Here is a 21,327-nt window from a genome sequence, read left to right as displayed (position 1 = left end):
TTTCTCCAAAGCCATACTGTAGGCTGGAGCAGAACTATGATTTAAACTGAAGTCTTGCTCTGCACAGGTCTCCTGGAGCCAGGTATCTGCAGCTTTATTATTCATTGTCACCTACTCCAAATTCCTTAAGTACCCATTTGTTTTATGACTGAAGGTCTATGAGGTTAATGACAGACTGTGGGATGAGGGGGTATCTGTGGGGTGAATGATGGGAGTCTATAGGTGGATGATAGGTGGTTTGTGGAGTAAGTGAGGGGATGTGAGGGAAGTGATGGATTCTGCAAGGTGAGTTATGAGGTGTTTCTGGGGTGAGTGATGGGGGAATCTGTACAGTCAGTGATGAGAGGCCTATGGGGTAAATGATAGCAGGTTTGTGGGGAGAGGGTCTATGGGTTGAGTCATGGAGTTGTACATGATGGGAGATCTGTTGGGGGGAGAGATGGGGTCTGTGGTGTGTGTGATGGAGGTCTGTGAGGTGAATGATGGGCAGTCTATGGAGTAAATAAAAGGCTGTGGGAAGAGGGATGGGTATCTTAGGAGTTAATGACAGAGTGTGTGGGGTGAGTTTTGTGGCGTCTCTGGAGTGAGTGATCGAGATCTTTAGGGTACTGATGGGAGTCCTTGGAGTGAGTAATGGGGGGTCTATGGAGATAGTAATGGGGTATCTATGGGGTGCCTGATCAGCACACAAGAAGTTGAGTAAACTGAAGAACCTGAAGATTTGGAAATTTTGCAGCCTGTCCGTATTACAAAAAATGAGAAAGTGTGTTGTGGAGAGAATACCAAAGGTGTGGATGGACGATCAAGCCTTAAAAGAGATTAAAAGCGGGGAGGGTATAGCTCAGTGGTAGAGTGCATGCCTAGCATGCACGAGGTCCTGGGCTCAATATCTGGTACCTCCACCAAAAGTAATATATAAATAGATGAAACTAATTACCTCCCCCGGCCAAAATTTTTTTTTAAAAATAGCAAAAAAAAAAAAAAAAAAAAGAGAGAGGGACATTAAAGGTGGGGGGAGGGTATAGCTCTGTGGTAGAGCTCGTGCTTAGCACGCATGAGGTCCTGGGTTCAATCCCCAGTACTGCTATCAAAAAATAAATAAACAAAATAAATAAACCTAATTACCCGCCCCCTCCGCCAAATATGCTCAATGCATTGCTTTCAACCTTCAGGTACATTTAAAGCAATGGGTCCAATGTCAATCTGAACAAACTAAAATAAATGCTAAATAAATAAATAACCTAATTACCCCTCCCCCGCAAAAAGAGATTAAAGGTGTGTCTCATGGATCTAATCAGCCATTAGGGGCATCTGTGCGATCAGTGATGGGGGTTTGTGAGGTTTATGTGATAACGATGGTGGGGGTCTATGGCTGAGAGAATGGTGGTCTGTGGAATTAGTGATGGAGGGGTCTATGGGGCCAGTCTTGGGGCATCTCTGGGGTTAGTAATTCAAGATCTCTCAGTATAGGGCCAAGATCTTTTATTTCCTGATTTAAAAAATTGCCACCATTGCCATACCTCCTAGGTTCTCTTGTACCTTTGTCCCAATGGCTGCTGACAGTTGCTCCACACAGCTCCTTCCTTTCCCATCTCTGGCCCTTTTGGTGCCCACCCATCAGCCTGAATTTGACAGATCAATTCAATTTGCCCTTCCAACCTGTGGGAGCAAGGATTGGACTCTTCTGGCAGGGGGAGAATTCCTCAACAGCCAGTGTTCAAGCCCACGTCATCACTTGTTAGTTCTGCTTGCTCTTGGCTTTTGTGGCTTTGGCATCCAGCATGCTCTGGGCATGAGCGAGATGCATCACTGAATCGAACACAAAGATTCCGGGCAGCACCAGCCACACGGCATTCATGAAGACAAAGTAAAACCAGAAGTAGAGTGGGTGGCCCAGCTCCCCATGCTGGAATCCATCACGGTACTCTGTCAGGAAATAGAGAATATCCCCATATATCTGACCTGTGGGAGGTAGAAGAGAAAGAGGGAAACCTTGTGAGGAGGAGGTGCAATTCCAAGCCATTTTCCAAGTCTTCAGAGCTTAGGATTCTCCAATTCAGAGAGCTAAGAACTCTGAAGTCACCCAGCTGAAAAGTTGAGAAATCAGGAAAGGGAGAATTTCAGAAATCGGAAGCTGAGAAATTCTGAACTCAGGATGGTTCATCGCTCCCGAATTTAAGGAAGCTCCAGATCCTTTAAGACAGCTCAGGATTCCAGGACTAAAGAGAACTCACGTTGGCAGAAAGCTAACAATGTAAGAACATTGAATCTCAGATGAAGGCAGCTCAGAATCCTGATCCTGGAGGACCCCGGGAGTTCTTGCCATCATGCGCCACCTCATGGAACCTTTACAGGAGGCTTTGTGATGGAGTGGGAGGAGAAATGAGAATTCAGGCCAAGAGGGGCATGGCTGTTCCAGAACCTCAGGGAGTTTGTTAAAATTCAGTCAGACTCAACCCTCAATGGGCACTATTGAGAGATCCCACCCGCAGGGATGCCCCCATGTCTGTGGATCCCCCATCAAGCCAGCAAACATCCAGCATGGGCCCTCTCCTCACCCACAGAGACCACAAGCTGTAGGACAAAGCGGTGGGGCTGCTGGCGGAGAAAGGCGATCACCACCCATAGGCTGAGTGGACCCCACAGCCAAGCTGTGATGGTCTCCATGCATATCGTGAAGTTATCATTCCTGCAGAAGAAAGGATAGGGGGTGGAAACTGGCATCACTGTGTAGGGCACCAGGCACCCCATTAGTGCTCCCGACTCACCACCGCCCGAAACCGATACAGGTCTCCCTTGACAGAGGCAAACACTTACAGGATGTAACGGCTGTCACCCTTGGCATACTCTTTCCCTGGAGAAGACAAAAGACAGATGTGAAGAATACTGGCAGGAAAAGGAACTCAGACTCATGACAGTCGAGGACCCATGTAAGAAGACAGGCTTTATAACCTCCCCATGCCTCAGTTTCCTCATCTGTGAAATGGGGTAGCTGTTTGGACTCGAGAGTTAATATACATATACAAGATAATGTGTGCAAACCTGACACAGAACAGTAAGTGTTGCTGTGATTGTCGGGTATTCAATAAATGGTTGCGGCATGAAATGAGGCAGGTGTAAATGATGGAGAGGGTGAAGTAGCCAATGAGCGTGAAACAGAGCAAGCACAAGGGTGAACAGATGAATGAATGAAAGAGTGAGGAGAGAATCAGTCAGAAACAGACAGATCACCCAAGATAAAAATAGACAGGAGACTGGAATAGGTTCTTCACAAAAGAGGATTTCCAAATGGTCAGTAAACATGAAAGGTACTCAAACTTTCACTGGTCATCGAGGAAAAGCAAATTAAAACCATAATGATAGCACTCACATGCACGAGAAGGACTAACATTTAAGAAACACCCGACCATACCAAGTGTCAGTGAGGATGGGAAAACACTAGAACTCCCCTATACTGCTGCTGGGAATATGACATGGTGCAGCCATTCTTGAAAACGGTTTGGCAGCTTTTCATAAAGTTAAACATCCATCTACCATGTGACCCAGCCATTCCACTCCTCCCTGTTTATCCAGGAGAAATGAAAGCAGATTGCCACACAGAATGTTCTGGCAGCTTTCTTCATGAGGCCAAAAAGGAGTATTGTTTGTTAACAGCAAGAGATTGGGGTTGGGGGGGGAGGATGCCTATCAATACTGGAGAAGTCAAATCATTCTGTAACATCTGCGCTTTCAAAACTCTTTATGAACTGAGGAGGAGTGACCTCATTTAAAAAAAAGCAAAGTTTAGAAGTGTATATAGCATGTTACCATTTACACAAAAGGGAAAAATAAAAATCATGACAGTTACATGGCATCTACTGTCTGCTAAACACTGTTCTAAGTGTCTTATATATATTTGGATATTACTTTGGTCCCTCTTATACAACTGTGAAAACTGAAGCTTATGTGTGTAATTTATGTGTAAAACCCTGAAAGGAAACATAAGCAATTAACAGTGGTAATAAATAATTGGGGAAACTTGGTGGACAGAAGGTAGATTTTCACTGCATACCTCTTTAAATGGTTTGTTTTTTGACCCATGTGAATATATATGAGACAAAAAAATTAAATAAATTTAAAAAATAAGTTAATGGAAAAGGAGTCGGTGAGGGGGTAAACTAAATCAATCGCTTCCCAGAAAATTCCCTCCCACAGCACATCATAGAACTCAGGACTCACAGAGCTGGGACAATAAGGCTTGGTCTCCAAGAAGGTCCTCGTGGTAGAGGCTGAACCAGCCCTCAATCACCAAGTGAATGAACCCACACACTGCAAACCAGCACAGGGACAGTCTCCGCCCAGTCCCCAGTGGGATGACTGCAGCACGACCTGACAACAGCCACGTGGTCGTAAGTAAGACCCCAGAGACGGAGAAGAGGCCAGCCAGGAGATGCCAGGTGGTGTAGTCATTGGGCACAAAGTTGTCCAGCCTCAGGTGCTGAGGCCAGTATGGATGCATGGGGCCGGCGTTGGTGGACATGTCTCTGTAGACTGATAGCTGTGTGTGGATATGTAGAAAGAAGAAAAAAGGAGGTGGATAAACCTGAACAAATAGAAAGCACAGAATGAGATCATAAAATCAAATCCAAGTAGTTCATTATGACAAGAAATATAAATGGACTCAGTTAACCAGTTAACAGGCGGACTCAAGTAAAAGAATTATATACTGACTTAAAAACATGGCTATAAGACCACAGAAAGACTGAAAGCTTGTTCCAGCCCCCTGGGAACCATACGATGTGGTAGACACAGGAACCAGACCAGGTCCCAGCTCCCATTGGTCACAGTCTGCTGGGGAAGGCAGGAACCAGACCTAGTCTCTGCCCTCATTGGTCACAGTCTGGTGGGCAGACACAAGAATCACACTAGGTTCCAGTCCTCATTGGTCTGGTGGGGGAAGACACAGGAACCAGGACTGGTGCCCGCCCTCAGGGGTCACAGTCGGCTGGGGGAGACACAGGAGCCGGAACTGGTTCCAGTCCTCATGGGTCACAGTCGGCTGGGGGAGACACAACGACCAGGTTAGGTCCTATTGCAGGGGTCACTGTCTTGCATCATTCAACGAAAAGGTATTACCCTCCCCGTAGTCCTGGAAACTGCAGGACAGAAGAGAGAAGACTAATCAGAACTACGACCCTCAGGTTCAGTGTGTGGGATGGCCCGATTCCTCCTGAAACAGCGCTTCCCGCAGCCAACTTGCAAGAAAGAGGAAGCGGAGGGCAGGGGTCTTGTGCGGGGCGCTAAAGAGGAAAAGGAGGGTCAAGTACAGAGACCACCAATCAGAACTAGAACCCTCTAGTCCAGCTGCCCAATGAGAAGGCGGATCTTCTGTCGTCCGGACGACCGCGCGGTAGCTGGGGGTCCTGCGCAGGCGCGTGGGAATGGCGGGGCAGGGGTTGGGGGGGAAGGGTCTTGCGTACGCGCGCAGAGGGCCGGCTGTTTAGCAATTGAGACCTAGGGAATGGAGTGGCAGGCCACACGGGAGCGCTTACCCAGCAGCGCGGTTGCAGCAGCTTCTGCCACAGGCTCCCGGGTCCTCTAGGCTAGCTCGCTGGCTCCGAAATATTCCTAGTTCAGAACCACCCTCTCACAGGTTCCTTGCCTTACGGAGCTGGCCAATGGAAGGGCTGGGAAGGCGGCCGGTGCTGCTCCCAACCAATAGGAGTTCTCTGTGCACCTCCGGCCCCACCCTCACGCGTGGTGCCATTTTCGCTGTTGGTTGAGACCCAGTCAGGAGTGGAAGAGGCTGGGAGGGCCAATGTTGCTGGGCGTTTTCGGCTGGAAACCAATCTGCAGCTAGTGTCGGTTTTAATTTTTCTATCCCCTTATCAATCACGTTGGAAATTGGGTGTTTAACCTCCTTATCTGCTGTTGAGACAGCATTGCGTTATGTCCTCTCACCTTTGCCCTCGTTTTCAAAGGCAGAGCAACCAGTCTTTTCCCAGACCAACCATCGGTCTTAATGCCTGAATGGGCAAGGGAACTGTTAAAATGACAGGCAGATCACATCCTATACACTGCGCCTCTGTCTCTCCCTCTGGTCATCTTCACCTCTCCCAACTTCAAGTCAGAACCAGTCAAAACCCAGACCCCTCACCTCAGCCTTGCTGGCCAATTGACGTGGAGAACCTCAATCTCCCTGTGCCAACTCTAAAGAGCCAATCAGAACCCCACAACTCAAAGCCGGTGGGCACCCAGACTGTTCATCAGAGTCCAAAGCCATTCCAGGCTTTCTAACCAATTAGAACCCACACCCCTCACTCCTAAAGACCAATAAGTGTCATCTCTTCATCTGTCTTGCTTTCCTTCCTCTGTCCCAGTCAGAGCAACCCATCAGAATGGGGATCCCTCAGTTTTCCCAGCCAATTAGTATCAGGCGTCCCCCACATCCAACTATCCAATCTATCCTAAGCAGTGTTAGCCTCAGACTTATCATTCCAATCATGAATGATAATAAATTGGCCACGAACCAATCACAACCTGCTCCCACTTCAGGTGTCCAGCTGCTAAACCTTTATCCATTCTGTGCCTCCTTTCTCACTCCTATTCGCCACTTAGCAGTGAAGAAAGTACCTTTTGTACATTTCCTACTTTTATTCGATAATAACAAACCGTATATAAAAAGGGACAAGGAAGGCGGGGAGGCCCTGGATCTCCCCCTCTCTGCTTCCCCAAGCATCCTCCACCCCTAGGCCCCAGAAGGGACCACTCCCTTCCCGCCTTGTGGTGGGTGGGGATTGACAGGCATGGAAATGATGTGTGTGTGTGTGTGTGTGTGTGTGTGTGTGTGTGTGTGTGTGTGTGTGTGTGTGTGTAGGGGTCTTGGGGGAGGTCAAGGATGGAGAGAGGGTCAAGAATTAGAGAGAGGGCCTTCCCTCATCCCCCATCAGAGGTGGGACCCTGAGGAGGGGTCTTGAGGGAGCTGTGAGGGTCCACATCTGTGCCTCAGCCTATGAGACGGTAGAAGATCCAGCATCCAAAAGTGACCCAGTGACTGGCCCAGCTGAGCTCTGACCACTTGTGGACAGTGTACGCCATGCCGTAGCCCTGTGGGAGAGAGAGAGGTGACAGTTGGTCCCACTCAGCAAGAACAAAGAAGGCCTCAAGAAAACCCATCCTTTGCTCAAGGATGTTTCTGTGACTTCACTGCAACCCTAGGTGAGGCCTGAGAGAAGAGACTGGGTACAATAAGAAAGGTAAGCAGATTTCGTTTTTTTTTCCTTTTGTATTTTCTTCTCCTTTAAAAATCATTTTACAAGACAAGTCAAGGCAATCCCACTTTTTAGCCTGTACTCTCCCTTATAAATAAAGAGCTCCTGGAAATTGATTTTTTTTAAAAGACAAAAACTAGAGGAGAGGGTATAGCTCAGTGGTAGAGTGTGTGCTTAGCATGCACGAGGTCCTGGGTTCAATCCCCAGTACTTCCATTAAAAATAAATAAATAAACCTAATTACCCCCCACCATTTTTTTTCTAAAAAGACAAAAATTAACAAAGGAGGTGAGTAAGCCCTTTTCAGTAAAGGAAAAAAAATGGCTCTTAAACATATGAAAAGATACTCAGCCTCACTCATAATCTTCCTCCTCTCAAACTGGCAAACATCTCCATGAAGTCTGAGAGGCACAGTTGGTGGGGTGACAGGCAGGATCACACACTGCTGGTGGGAGGGCAAAAAGGTAACTTCTTCATCTTCTTGTCTTTCTTTTCAAATGGAGGTACTGGGAATTGAACCAAGTGCCTCATGCATGCTCAGCATGCACTCTGCCAACTGAGCTATACCCCCACCCCCTCCATCTTGTATCAAGAATAGATCCTATGGGGGTGGGAGGGTATAGCTCAGTGGTAGAGTGTGTGCTTAGCATGCATGAAGTACTGGGTTCAATCCCCAGTACCTCTATTTAAAGAAAATGTTTTAAATAGGATAAAATTTTTAAAAAAGGAATAGATCCTACAGCTCTTTCTGCCTCTTTCTGCACCTGTGGGAATCCACACACAATTGAAGGTATTACTTGCTGCAGCATCACTTACAATAGGACAGGAGTTGGGTGGGGAGGGTAGAGCTCAGTGGTAGAGTCCACATCTAGCATGCATGAGGTCCTTGGTTCAATCCCCAGTACCTCCATTAAAAAAACAGTAGTTAAAAAAAAGTAAAAAAAAAAAACCAAAAAGCAATAGGAAAGGAGTGGAAATCATCTGAGTGTCCACCAATAGGGGACAAACTACATTGTGTCACAATGGAAAAATATGAATGAGGACACTGTACTAATGTGGAAGATTTTCAGGAATTATTATGTGAAAAAGCAACATGCAGCACAGTGTCATTCATGTGTTACCTTTAGGGTAAAAATCAGGGGGAGGGAATGAAAATAGATTTTCTATATTTGCTTATTATGCTTAAGTGTTAGGACAATATTTGAATAAAAAGAATAAAAGTGCTTATCTGTAAGAGGGCAGGGGGTAAGACAGTAGGAGTAAGACTTTCCCCTGAACATCTTGAATAGTTTGGGGGTTTTTTGAACATTATTATTATTATTATTATTATTATTATTATTATTATTATTATTATTATTATTATTATTATTATTATTATTATTATTATGGAGGTACTGGGGATTGATCCCAGGACTCATGCATGCTAAGCACGCCCTCTACCACTAACCTATACCCTCCCCCCAGTTTGGTTTTTGAACCATGTGATATGCATTAACTATTTTTAATACTTGAATTCAAATAAGGCAAAAACTTTATTTAAAAAGAAGCAAAACCCAGCTTTTGCACATTTAACCTGAGTAAAAAATTTTAAATTGTTTTTAATGACAAAGTATAAAATAATATAAAATAAAGTTTGATTTTCAGTTAAGAATTTAACTAAAAGAGAAGCAAGACCTGGATGGATCCTGCTAGAGCCATATGAATAAACATTATTTATAATTGTTTTTCATTTAAAAAGGAGTAAAATCTGGACTGTGCATACTCCACCTGAGTAAAAAATAGCGCATACATTTTATCATGTGCTTTTAAAATAGAATCCAGAATTTGCACAATGTAAGTAAAAATATTTAAAAAAAAATTAAATAAGAGAGTGTGCAAATTCGGCTGAAAGAAAACTATGATGAAATAATGAACTTAAAAAAAAGTAAAACCTGGATTTTGCCCTCCAGCTCCATGAAATAAATTTTATAAGTAAAATAAACATATTTTGCACACTTCACCCAAGTAAAAGACCCAACAGTGTGAATCAGCCGGAGGGACAATGGGAAAATTGGGACCAAGGAGCACAGGCTGCACGAGCTAGTCACAGAACACAACATGAGATCCTCATGCCTTGCTCGGCCTCCCCACCTTTGTCCTCAAGGTTCCCACAAGCAGGGACCACATCCCTGCGTAGTCACCAGCCCAGGGCCCCACCTCACCTGCTCTTCTGTGGTGTCGTCCACATCAACATCGAACAGAGAGCCCAGGTAGGCCAGGTGGAAGATGGCCAGGGCCCCAAAGAGCAGGTTTAAGGCTCGCACCCCCAGGCCCTGTGAGGGACAGATGTATATGCTTGGCAGCTGGACCTAATCACTGTCTCCTAGCCCCAACTGGGCAGGGGAGCCCAGGGAAACGCACAAGGCACAGGAATTAGGATGTCTAGGGCAACCCCCCCGCCGTAGGAAAGGAAAGGTTCTCCTATGGGAGCTCAAGGTGGGGTGGTCGAAGGATGAGGGTACTGTTAGCATGAGAGTGTCCAGGTTGGGGGAGATGTGAGTGTTCAGACAGAGAAGGAAACATGGCAGGTGGGGCTTTAAGTTGGTTTGGGTGGAAGACAAATCTGAAATTGTCCATACTTCTTTTTGCAAAAAGAATGAGAAAAAAAAAAAAAAACCAAACCAAAGCAAATCCTCACCATGACCTACAGGGCCCACCACTCACTTTGTTCAAGCCAAGCCACACTGGACTCCTCGCTGTTCCTCGAACAGTCCAGGCCCTCTCCCATCTCAGGGCCTTTACAGTGGTTGTTCCCTTTGCCTGAAATGCTTTCTTCCCTCACCTTCTTCAGTGAAAAACTCAAAAGTCACCTCCTCATTTAAACTAGAAACCATTTGCCCCCCTGATACTTCCCTTCCTCTGTCCCTTATGTGTTTTCACCTTGGCACTAATCACAATCTAACAAACTATCATACTTGATTTATTTTTCATTTCCTGTCTCCCCTGTTAAAATGTTTGTCCCAGAGGGCTGGGACTTTGGTCTGTTTTGTTCACTACTGTCTCCAGCTCCGCAAGAACAGTGCCTGGTACCAGCAGGCACTCAACAGATGTTCATCGGGGGAAACTAATGCCAGGTATGTAGACAGCAGTTGCTTGAGAAATGGTCATTAGAGAAATGGATGCCAGTGAATAGAGGTGAGGTTACGGGGCTGGTTCAGGCACTGAAAGGGGAAGTTGGTCACCCTCGGACAGATATAAAACGGAGATGGAAGTAATATTTTTCAGGGGGAGCGTTGGGCACAAGGTGGCCTAGGCTGAACCCTCACCAAGCGATGCTGGTGTGAACAGTCTGGTGGGCACCGTTTCGATAAGACGCAGGCACTGAGGATCCGAGCCAGGCGCTTTCGGAGAACTAGGGCAGATGGAGGGGGTGATAAGGGTGTCAGGTTAGCCTCCTGGTGGAGGGACAGTGGTTCCAGCTCCCCACCGACCTTCCATCCATCTGCTGGGCTGGGTTCTGCACTCACCGTGCTCCACGTAAGTGATAAATGCCAGGGACAGCAGCACCGCAGCCAGATGGAAACTGAAGCCCTGGCAGGGCAACGGTGGGGGGCGGTTAATGAAGTGAATGAGGAGGAGGCCCTGCCCCCCCACCGGGCTACCACCCCAGTCCCACTCTGCCCTTCTCACGTGCAGGAGGGCGCTGGCTGCATAGGTGACCAGCACGGCTGAGAAGGTCCCTAGGCGGAGAGCGTTCTTGAAAACATCTGCAGGGGGGAGACTGAGTTGAGAGTCTCCCGAGATTCCCCCCTGCCCTTCCTCAGGGATGGGGTCATAGGCCAGGGTGAGGATACCCACCACCTCTTAGGGTCCCCAGGGATAAAGTCTCTTTATAATGGCCTCAAACTTCACATGTCTAAAACTTAGCTCCTGATCTTCCCTCCCAACCTGTTCCTCCCATAGTCTCCCCAAGTGCAGCCAGTGTCAACGACACCCTTCCAGTTCCTCAGGGCAAAACCCTCAGAATCACCCTTGATGTGCCCTCCCCTTACTCCCACAACCAAACTCTCAGCAAATCCCGTCATTTCCAGAATCTGATCTCTCCCCTCCATATGTACTGCCGCCCTCGCTCCCTCCCATCTGTCCTCACAGTAGCCAGAGGGCCCCATCACAACCCAAGTCAGCCCACAGCCCTCCTCTGCTTGGACCCAAGAAAAAGCCTAAGTCCTCCCCGTGGCCAGAGAGGCCCTAGAAGACCAGGCCCCCGTCACCTCTCTGACCCTACCACCTGCCAACTGGTCCCCTCACTCACTCTGATCCCACCAAACTGGTCTCCTCACTATTTCTCAAATGTGCCAGCTGGGATCCTGCCTCAGGACCTTTGCACTTGCTGTTCTTGCCATGTGTTAAATGCCTCCCCCGCATATCTGCATCGCTTGCTCTCTCACCCTCCCCAGGTCTTTGCTCAAATGTCAGCTCCTCAGTGGGACTTGCTCTGGCAAATGCATTTAAAATTGCAGCCACCCCCACCCAAACACTCCTGCTGACACTCCCAGATCATCTTTACCAGCTTTATTTTTTTTCACCATAGCACTTATCACCACCTGAACTATTGTGTATTTTTTTCTTCTTATCTGCTCCCTCTATCAAAATGTCAGTTCCACCAGGGCAGGGATTTGGGGTTTTTTTGGTCCCTGTGCTATCTTCAGCTTGTTTGAATGTGTGAAAGGGACGTGGGTTGAGGACTCCCGACTCTCTTGGTGACTCACAGTTATTTAGCCAATAAGACATGGGCAGGTTCCAGCTTGTGACAACTTCTACCATGGACCGGGGCAGCTCCACGTTCAGTGGCTTAGACACTGTCAGGTCCCTGTAGGCAAAAAAGAGATATGCAAACTCATTTGAGGATTTCAACCCATCTGACCGCCACGCTTTTGTTCTTGGCTGTTCCCTCCCCGGGGAGCACCCCCCCACATCTCCTCTGGGCACCCTGTGGGAGAGGGGGGCCCCCCAGCCCTCCCCACCATTCCAGGTGATCCTTCTCCTCGGTGAAGCCGGCCCCCGCCAGCGTGGCTGTGGCTTCAGACAGAAAGCCCACAAAATAGTTGCTGAAGTGGAAGGAGACAGCACTCTCGTAGGCTCGCAGCCACCTGGGGAGAAAGCCGGGGGGAGAGGCATCACTCCCGGGGCCCCAGGGTGACACCCCACCGTGTGGCAGCATCCCTGACCCCACTCTGTAGACTCACCTTACCATGGTGCCCCTAGGGCCCCCAGGAGTCAGGAAGGCAGCAGAGAAGAAAGGAAAGAGTCAGAGAGGCCCCGGAAGCTGGCCTGAGTTGCTCGTAGACGAGACAGACAGAAACATGGCAGCAAAAGGGATGCAGTATGACAGTCCCACCCATCCATCCATCCACCACCAGTAAGTCTCATGCAGTTCAAATGGCTGTGTGAGCCTCACCCGGTCCCGCAGCCTCACGTGGCCAGACATCCAGACCCAGCCCCTGTTAGAGGCCGACCTCACCACCCTACACACTGACACAGCCACGTGTCCAAACACACATTCGATCAGACTCCCAGACTTCCAGCTCTCTGACCTGACTCAGTGACCCTAAGACACGTGGAAGTCCTTTAGTAGGGCACGGAGACCATCAAGCACCCTGCTATGCACATGAACACAATTCTACACTCAAGGTAGTCATCCTGTCAGTTGTACAGACACGGTCAAAAACAGGCCGCATCTTACACTGGAAAATGCTTAGGTTCTGGGATTCATGCATGGCTGCTTTGGCTGGGTGACACTAGGCCAAGTCATTCCCCCTTTCAGAGCCTCATTCAGCAGCAGACAGAATCAGTGGCCAGTAAGTGGGGGAGAGAGTCACACACTCAAACAGCCAGATGAAATCCTACAGTCACACCGGGGGTGGATGACTGGTCCTGCAGACAGGCACAGGCACGCAGTCGTTCATAACCCCTCAGCTAGACAACACCCCGGAGCCAGAGGAGGCAGACCCACAGGCAGAATCCACCACAGACACGCACGCACACCACATGCGACAGTCAGACCCATTCCCAGCCAGAGTTACAGACGAGTCAGACTTGACTTATCCAGGGCAGCCACATACCCCCGTCATTGACAATGGCACAGCCAGACAACCAGAATTCCAGTCCCACACAAGGAGCCAGTGGCTGATAGAAAAATAACCCATATACACCCCTAGCCAGAGTCACAGGTCAGTGTCACCAACCAGCATGTGTTTGTCATTCCCCGTTGTAGTCACAGCTTGCTTCTAATGGTGAAACAGTGGAACAGATGGACAGCCAGACAGTATGTGTTGGAGTATCCATTGTACATGGAGTCATAGGGCCAGTCTGGGTCAAACCACAGCCACAGACAGACATTCAGTCTCTGTCTAGTCATGGTAGACGGTCGGACAGTCTCAGACTTACAGAACCAATTGGTCACAGACTGTGCCCCACGCTGCATCCCCCCAGTCAGCCCCACTCGCTCTCAGCACCTGCCTTCATTTACCTGGCTTTGCGTTTCTTGCTGTAGTAACAGAAGACAGACAGAAGCATTAAGAGACAAGCTCAGAGCGGGGGAGACCCCAGGTCCCTACCCAACCCCCCTCACTGCTGGGCAGAGGCCTCAAAGGCCGTGCTCACTTGCGAAGGAGGCGGTCACCATCAAGGGGGATGAAGTATGGAAAGAGGTAGGGGCCCACACAGGTGGACAGCACAAGGCACAGCAGGGCCAGCGCCAGGCTCCGGGCCACCTTCTGCAGCCATCGGCGGCTCTGTGGGGATCAAGGCTCCATGAACACGGCCCCACGGTGGCTCCCACAGTCCCTGCCCGCCTGTCCACCCAGGACCTCACCAGTGGGCGGCCTTGGACAGCCTGTAGGTAGCTGTGGAAGGGTATCCAGGGCCCAAAGACGATGGTGCCCACGAAGTAGAGGTAGCCCATGAATTCCACGGGCGAGGGCACTGCACCCACCTCACCCCGGTCCAGGTCGAAGCTCAGAGACACCGCCTTCATGGCCACGATCATCTGGGCCCCTATGTGTGGTGCCCACAGTCAAGTGGATGAGCAGAGAGCGGGTCAGCGTGGGGGCACGGGGAACACCAGGTGAGAGGTGGCAGGAAAGAAGAGTCCAAGGGTGGACAGGTGGGCACAGGGTCAGACAGGCAGTCGAGCAGGTGGGTCCGGGACTGGCAGACACCCTGACTCAAGAGATTCCATGAGATGGGACAGACAGATGGGGAGAAGTCATGGTAGAGAAAAACACAGACGTAAGGGGGATCTGAGGTCTGCATGTCCAGTGGGCGAGGCAGATGGGGGAGAAAAGTGAGGAAGGAAAGACTAGGTTGGGGAGTTAGGAGATGTGGAGTGGGGCTGGAGGGCTGGGGCAGGTGAGAGGTCCAGGGCTGCCTACCTCGCATCTTGTGCCATGTCACCGTGTCCACCATGTGCATCTCACTGAGGAAAAAGGTGGTGGTCTTGGCCCTATGACTCCCATGGCCACAAAGGAGGGGGAAAACCCAGGTGCGAGGAGGATATACCTTCCCCTGCCCTGCACAACCTCATGAAGGAAGAGTTCTCCAGGGATCCCTCCTCCAGGGGGAGCCCAAGTCCAGCCTGTCCCAAAGAGCCTTCAGAAAGCACAAGTCTCTCAGAGTCCCCCCTCCAGCAACACCCCATGTCCTCCCTGTCCTGGACAGCCTCACGAGGAGCGATCTGGGGACCCACCCGCCCTTCTGCCGACAGCGTGGGGATGAGGACTCACGCCCGTACCCCATGAGTAGGTAGATGAGGATGGTGACGGAGAGGAAGACGCCGCGATGGGAGGAATGTCGGCAGAGGAACAGCACGAGGTAGCACAGGAGGCTGAGCAGCACGACCCAAACCATGTGCAGCTGGAAGAAGTGGTAGAGGCTGAAGAACCCGCCTGCCACGGTGCTTGCGTGCTTCAGGTAGGACGGCAACCCTTTGCGTGAGAGAGACAGACAGAGACAGAGAGACAGAGGGAGAGAACAAGAAAGGGAATTTGAGCGGGACTGGTAGCAGGGCAACCCAGGCAGAGGGCACAGCCCAGGTAAAGAAAGGCTTAGAGGTTGGAATGGGATGGCAGGGGGCCCAAAGCAGGTGTTGGGGAGCTGGAGAGATGGAAGGGCTTGGGTTTAAAGAAAAGAGGCATCTATAACGGACATCTGGGGAACCCTGGAGGAAATCTGCATAACTTATATTGGATAATATTACTGCATCCAGATTGCATCTCCTGAGGGGTGATGGTTGAGACTGTAGTTTGGGGGAAGATGTCCTTGTTCTTGGGGGACACACAGAAAAGGATTGGGGGTACAGTGGCAGCAGGTTATTCAAGTGATTCAGGAAGATGATAGATAGACAGATAGATAGATAGATAGACAGATAGATAGATAGATAAACAGAGCGAGCTTATGTGGCAAGATGGTGACATTTGGAGAATCCAGTCGGGTAATGCATATATGGGTGTTCACTGCACTATTCTCTCAACTTAGCTTTTCAGTAACTTTGAAATTTTTCAAACTGATAAACCTGGGGGGAAAAAAAATAAAACATCCATTTAAAATAAAAGAATAAGGAAAAAGAAAGTGTAGAACCTCTGAATCTCAGATTTCCAAAATTCTCAGCATCCTATGGGAACCTTGGGGACTTGGAATCTTGTCATTTGGATATAGGCTTGCCACGATTGTGGAAACATTCCAGAATCCTAGAATCCAGAAAGCTTATGCCCTGATTCTAGAATGCCAGCATTTGGGAAGCTTAGAAGGTGAGAATTTTAACTTGTTGGAATCTCCAAACCCTATAACATGGTACTTGGGGATATGCGGTACTTTCCATCACCTTGTGACATCAGCATTTTCAGAATCTTATAACCTTGGGATGTAGACATTTCAGGATCCCAAGATCCAAGAACTTCAGCTTTCCAGAATCCCAGAACCCAGGAATACTGAAAGGCATGGCTTGGCATGGTTGGCATGGCAGGATGTGGCTTGCCGTGGTGGAGCATGAGGTGGCTGGGTGTAGTAGGACGTGGTATGGTAGAATGGTGCTTAACCTGGTGGGATGTGATAGGCTTGACGTGTCGGAGCCTGGCTGACTTGGCAAGACTTGGCAGGATAAGGTTTGGCTTGGTAGGGATGAACGTGGCAGGTGTGATATCCCTGGTGTGGTGGCCCATGGTGTGGCAGGCACTTACCAAGCCTCCAGAGGAGGCGGCAGGCGAGGCAGATGGCAAGGAGCAGCCAGATCTGGTCAAGACCCTGCTGGGCAGTAGGCAGGAGACAGCCCTGCAGCAGCTGCTGGAAAAATTCCTGGCGGCTGAAGGTGGCCATTGCGGACCCCCACGGATGGATGGACAGATGGATAGACCTGCCAAACGGGGGACATAGAGGGAGCTAGCTGGGAAGTCCACGGGGCAGACGATACTCAAGGGATGGACTTGAGCACTCAGATTTCAGTTTGGTGCTGTCCAACCCTTGTAGAGACACGGTACTGGGGGCTGGGAGAGGGTGTGAGTGTCAGGGACATCAGGCTGAGCCGCCAACTGTGTGTGTTGGGGTTGTCCTGGGTGCACACACACAGCCCGTAACCTGCGGTGAATGAAAGACCTGTGTTTCTTGTATGCTGGGAACAGTCCGGGTCCGATGGTGATTGAATGGTGTACATTCTAGGCCCGTATATCAAATGTGGGGGCCTCCCTGGTTTCCAATGTAGAGTCACTCTGTGTGGAGGGCAGAGAGGGAGATCCTGTGACACTTGGAGGCCGTGTGCATCTCTCCTTGAACGGATGTGGGGGGTGTCCTGTATCCCCTGCGCGCCCCATCCCACCCCTACCCGGCCTTTCCCGGCCGCCAACAAAGCCCTGCCCAGGCCCGGGGGCTGCAGGGAGGTGGAGGTGGTGGGAAGGGACACGGCAGAAGGGGTAGTTGGAAAGGTGATGGAGAGGGGCCCTAGTACACGCGCTGCAGACCCGCAAGGGGAGGCCGGCTCAGGATGTGAGCTGGAGAGCCGCGCGTGCACCACCGGCGACCTACCTGGCAGTAAGAAAGCTGAGGTCCAGGGGGCCGGGGACGCACCGCCGCCGCCACCGCCGCCGCCTCCTCCGGGCAGCCTCCCCCGCAGGCCGCAAGGCCGGGACCAGCTGCGGCTCCCAGGGCGGCGCGGAGAGCGGGCCCTTTAAATCCCGGGGAGGCCCGGCCGGCCGGCCCAGCCAATGAGAGGGCAGGAGCGGGGCGGGGACGGAGGAGGAGGGGAGCGGGAGGATGGAGGGAAGGAGGAGCGGGAGGTTGAGAGGAGCGGGGCGCAGGAGGACTTCGGCTCGCGGAACGTTCATTCCCGCACCTTTCCAACCTCTTGGGGTGCCAGTCCCTGAACGTTCGTGTCGGGAGGGCTTCTGGCCGCCCGGGAACGAACTGTCCAATCTCCAAATTCCTAATCCTTGGAAGCCCAGATGGGGAGGATGGCGGAGGGAGGAGAGAAAGCCTGCTCCCCTACCCGTCCGCCTCGCCCCCGAAACTGCCCACCCGCGCAAGTCAGCTTGACGCCGTTGTGCCCCGGTTTCATAGATGGGAAAATAAAGCGCGGTCTCTCCTTTCCCATCCTTTGAGGGAGCTCTGGGAATTCCCAACCTTTCCCCCAACCAGGGACGGACTAGAAGAAACATTCACAAGTACTGACTGTGTCACTTAGGAGCACGAATTAGGCTCCTGTGCTTTCCCCTCAGGACTCCTGGTGAGCACTTAGCTTGTCGTTGAGAACTGATTTGACTGCTAACTCCTCCGCCGTACTCACTCCTGCACTGAAGGTAACCCAGCAACTATTGAGTTGTCCCGGTGAACCAGGAGATTAGTAGGGAGCACTGATTGGGAGCACTCATGAAGCACTTACAGCGTCCCCAACGATGGTTTGTCTTGGGCTCTATCAGCACCAAGTCTGAGGATTTATGCAGCACCGGCTGTTTGTTCTCCTACCCGGCTGGTGTCTGGACACTCCACTCTGTCCCAAGGCTGATGAAGGGCCTTTTCCCGGAGCATTTATTGGGCACATACTACATACTTCGTTATGAGATATAAGGGAGAAGGAAGCCAAGGTCAAGCTGGACCCCACCCTGGCCTGAGGAACTAAGGAAAACAGGTTCTAATCAGATTGATGCCTGCCTGCATGGAGCTGGGCAAGCCATGCCCACTCCCCAGGCTTCAGTCCCCTTCTGTTAAACAAAAGAGAGGGATTAGCAGTTCTTTGCTTGGAAATACCAATGGCAATTGAAGAGAAATGTATGTCTCCTCTCTTAAAAAAAAATTAACGTGGTAGGGGTGGGTATAGCTCAGTGGTAGAGCACATGCTTAGCATGCACAAGGTCTTGGGTTTAATCCCCAGTATCTCCATTAAAAAATAAATAAACAGGGTGGGAAGGGACAGACTGGGATTTCAAAATGTAGAATAGATAAACAAGATTATACTGTATAACACAGGGAAATATATACAAGATCTTGTGGTAGCTCACAGCGGAAAAAAAAATGTGACAATGAATATATGTATGTTCATGTATAACTGAAAAATTGTGCTCTACACTGGAATTTGATACAACATTGTAAAATGACTATTACTCAATAAAAAATGTTTAAAAAAATAAATAAGCAAACAAACCTAATTACCCCTCCAATTTTTAAAAAAAGTTAGCATGAAGTTAAATGGAATTTTAACTCATAAATTAATATTTATGTATTACAAATAAAAACTATTTAACACAGTAGAATGTATATATCCGGTTGACCCTTGAACAACGCAGGTTTGAACCGTGCAGGTCCACTGATGGGAGGGTATTTTTCAGTGGTAAATACTACAATACTACGCTGTTCTTCGTTGGTCGAATCTTTGGATGTGGAGGAACTGCAGATATGGCGTGCCAACTATAAATGATACGTTGATTAACACCCGCCCCCCGTTGTTCAATGGTCAACTCTAATGAGTAATTACATAGGCCAGATGCACCAATACTAATTCCTTCCCTTAACAGCAGAATACAGGTCATACACTTTATGAATTACACTTCATTCTACTTTTTTTCCATCAGTTTTCAAACATACTCAAGTTGAGTCAACAGTGACCCACAGCACAAGCCAGAAATATTTCCCTCGGTTGCAAAATCTGGCATTTAAAACTAGGTGATCCTCACCAAGCCAGACCCTGAGCTTCACAGACTTGATTGTTTCCACCTAGTCTTTTGATTTCTGTGACAAAGAACTAGTCTCTAGATTCTAGGACATATAAAGGGTATCTACAAATCTATAAGAAAAGGACAAACAATACACTAGAAAATGGACGTGGACATGAGTGAATAGTAATTCACAGCAGAAGACATCTGAAGTGCACAAGATGTATAATATATGAAAAGATTGCTCATTCTCTTTAGTTATCAGGGAAATGCAAAATTAAAACAACAATTAGATACTGTTTCACATCTACTAGGTGTGCTGTTTCATATTTCTACTGCTGGAACTTAGTGGAGAGTGAGCATTCAATAAATATCTGTCAGATTTTACAGCCTTTGTAGTCATTCTGGGTTATGGTTTCTAGGACATTTTAAATGGTCTCCCTGTAATTAAAGAGATGAAAATTAGGACAACGCGATCCCATTTTCGCTTATTAGATTGGAAAGAAAGAAAGAAAGAAAGAAAAAAGAGCCAAGCCTCAAAATAATAACATATTTACTTTCTCTTTCTGTGTCTCTCTCCCTGTCTCTCTTTTTCTCTCGGTATCTATTTATCTATAATTTTTTCTTAAGTATTTGATAATAGTTGCAGGGGTGATGCCCTTTCAGTTAAATACTTCAGTATGAATTTTCTGAGAACAAGGACATTTTCTTACCTTTGTACCAGCAAAGTACAACTGTTCCGATTTCTCCACATCTTCACACTTTGTTATCTGACTTTTTGATTCTAGCCATCCTAGTGGGTATGCCAATACTGTCCTCTCCTAGGAAAAGGAAATCCTAGGTCACGAGCCGCATTCCTTTATCAGGTCTTTTTGGTCCCTTTCAATCTGGAACAATGTCTCAGTCTTCCATTAACTTTCACGATCTTGATGTTTTTGAAGAGCACAGGTCAGTTCTTTGGAAGAATGTCCTTCAATTAGGGTTTATCTGATGTTTCCTCAGGATTAGATTTGGATTATGCATTTTTGGCAGGAATTCCACAGAAGTGACGCTGTGTTCTACTTGGTGTATCCGGAAGCACGAAGTATTGCTTAATTTCAAAATTGTTGGTATTAGCTTTGATCATTCGATTAACGTAGTGTCTTCCAGGTTTCTCCTCTGTAAAGGTACTCTTTTCCCTTTGTAATTAATAAGTATCTTATAGGGACATACTTTGAGACTATGTCACTCTCCAATTTTTCTTCAAACTTACATTCACTATCTAGCATACATTGATGATTCTTGCCTGAAGCAATTACTACTATGATGGTGGCCAAAAGATGACTTTCTTTTACATGTGTAGCTGGGATTTTACTGTGCCAAAGAGCTTTCTCTTCTTCCCCATGTATTTATTCATTTGTTTATTTGTATCACTATGAGATTCATAATTTACAGGTTAAAATCTGTTACTATTATATGTATTTATAAAAGTAGCTTAATTGAGATCTAATTTACATACCATAACTCGAGTTAGTTGTACAATGCAATGGTAGTTAGTATATTTATAGACTTGTGCAAAAATCACCACAATCTAATTGTAGGACATTTTGATCACCCCCAAAAGAAACCCTGTGGCCATTAGCAGTCACTCCCTTTCTGCCCCTGACAGCCCTAGATAACCTCTAATCTCTTTCTAGATTTGCTTATTCTGGACATCGTATATAAATGAAATCACATAATAGGTCATCATTTGTATCTTGTCTCTGTCACCAAGCATAATTTTTAAAACCTGTGATAAAAATACATGTAACATGAAGTTTAGCATCTTAACCGTTTTTAAGTATTGTTCAGTGGCATTAAGTATACCCATATTGTTGTGCAATCAGCACCACCATCCAGCTCCAGAACTGTTTTCATCTTTCCAA

At 48.3% G+C, this 21,327-nt stretch overlaps 2 protein-coding genes across 7 annotated transcripts; both read right to left on the bottom strand.

The window, feature by feature from the left end:
- Positions 1-1,465: 1,465 nt before the first annotated feature.
- EBP (EBP cholestenol delta-isomerase) lies at positions 1,466-5,683 on the bottom strand. Of its 2 annotated transcripts, none has more exons than XM_010968122.3 (5): positions 5,532-5,683; positions 4,219-4,582; positions 2,818-2,854; positions 2,559-2,689; positions 1,466-1,962 (listed from the first exon to the last, which is right to left on the bottom strand). In XM_010968122.3, exons 2-5 carry the CDS (start codon positions 4,517-4,519, stop codon positions 1,739-1,741), a joined length of 693 nt encoding a protein of 230 aa, XP_010966424.1. In that variant the 5' UTR covers positions 4,520-4,582; positions 5,532-5,683; the 3' UTR covers positions 1,466-1,738. The 2 variants fall into 2 exon arrangements, with proteins under 2 accessions (XP_010966424.1, XP_010966426.1); XM_010968124.3 differs by having other exon boundaries at positions 4,219-4,537; positions 5,532-5,678.
- Positions 5,684-6,578: 895 nt separating this feature from the next.
- On the bottom strand, positions 6,579-17,748 carry PORCN (porcupine O-acyltransferase). 5 transcript variants are annotated; one of them, XM_074359098.1, is made up of 14 exons: positions 17,304-17,748; positions 16,878-16,990; positions 16,466-16,638; positions 15,022-15,143; positions 14,663-14,706; positions 14,104-14,285; positions 13,893-14,023; positions 12,254-12,379; positions 11,999-12,099; positions 10,920-10,996; positions 10,757-10,820; positions 10,556-10,641; positions 9,452-9,562; positions 6,579-7,086 (listed from the first exon to the last, which is right to left on the bottom strand). In XM_074359098.1, exons 1-14 carry the CDS (start codon positions 17,600-17,602, stop codon positions 6,985-6,987), a joined length of 1,731 nt encoding a protein of 576 aa, XP_074215199.1. In that variant the 5' UTR covers positions 17,603-17,748; the 3' UTR covers positions 6,579-6,984. The 5 variants fall into 5 exon arrangements, with proteins under 5 accessions (XP_074215199.1, XP_074215196.1, XP_074215200.1 ...); XM_074359095.1 differs by having other exon boundaries at positions 10,757-10,996; XM_074359099.1 differs by lacking the exon at positions 16,878-16,990 and having other exon boundaries at positions 15,022-15,214.
- Positions 17,749-21,327: the final 3,579 nt, after the last annotated feature.

This window comes from Camelus bactrianus, chromosome X (genome assembly GCF_048773025.1).
Source record: "Camelus bactrianus isolate YW-2024 breed Bactrian camel chromosome X, ASM4877302v1, whole genome shotgun sequence".
Taxonomy (NCBI): domain Eukaryota; kingdom Metazoa; phylum Chordata; class Mammalia; order Artiodactyla; family Camelidae; genus Camelus; species Camelus bactrianus.
The sequence above is the reverse complement of the archived record's forward strand: the minus strand, read 5'-3'. Positions and strand labels throughout refer to the sequence as shown.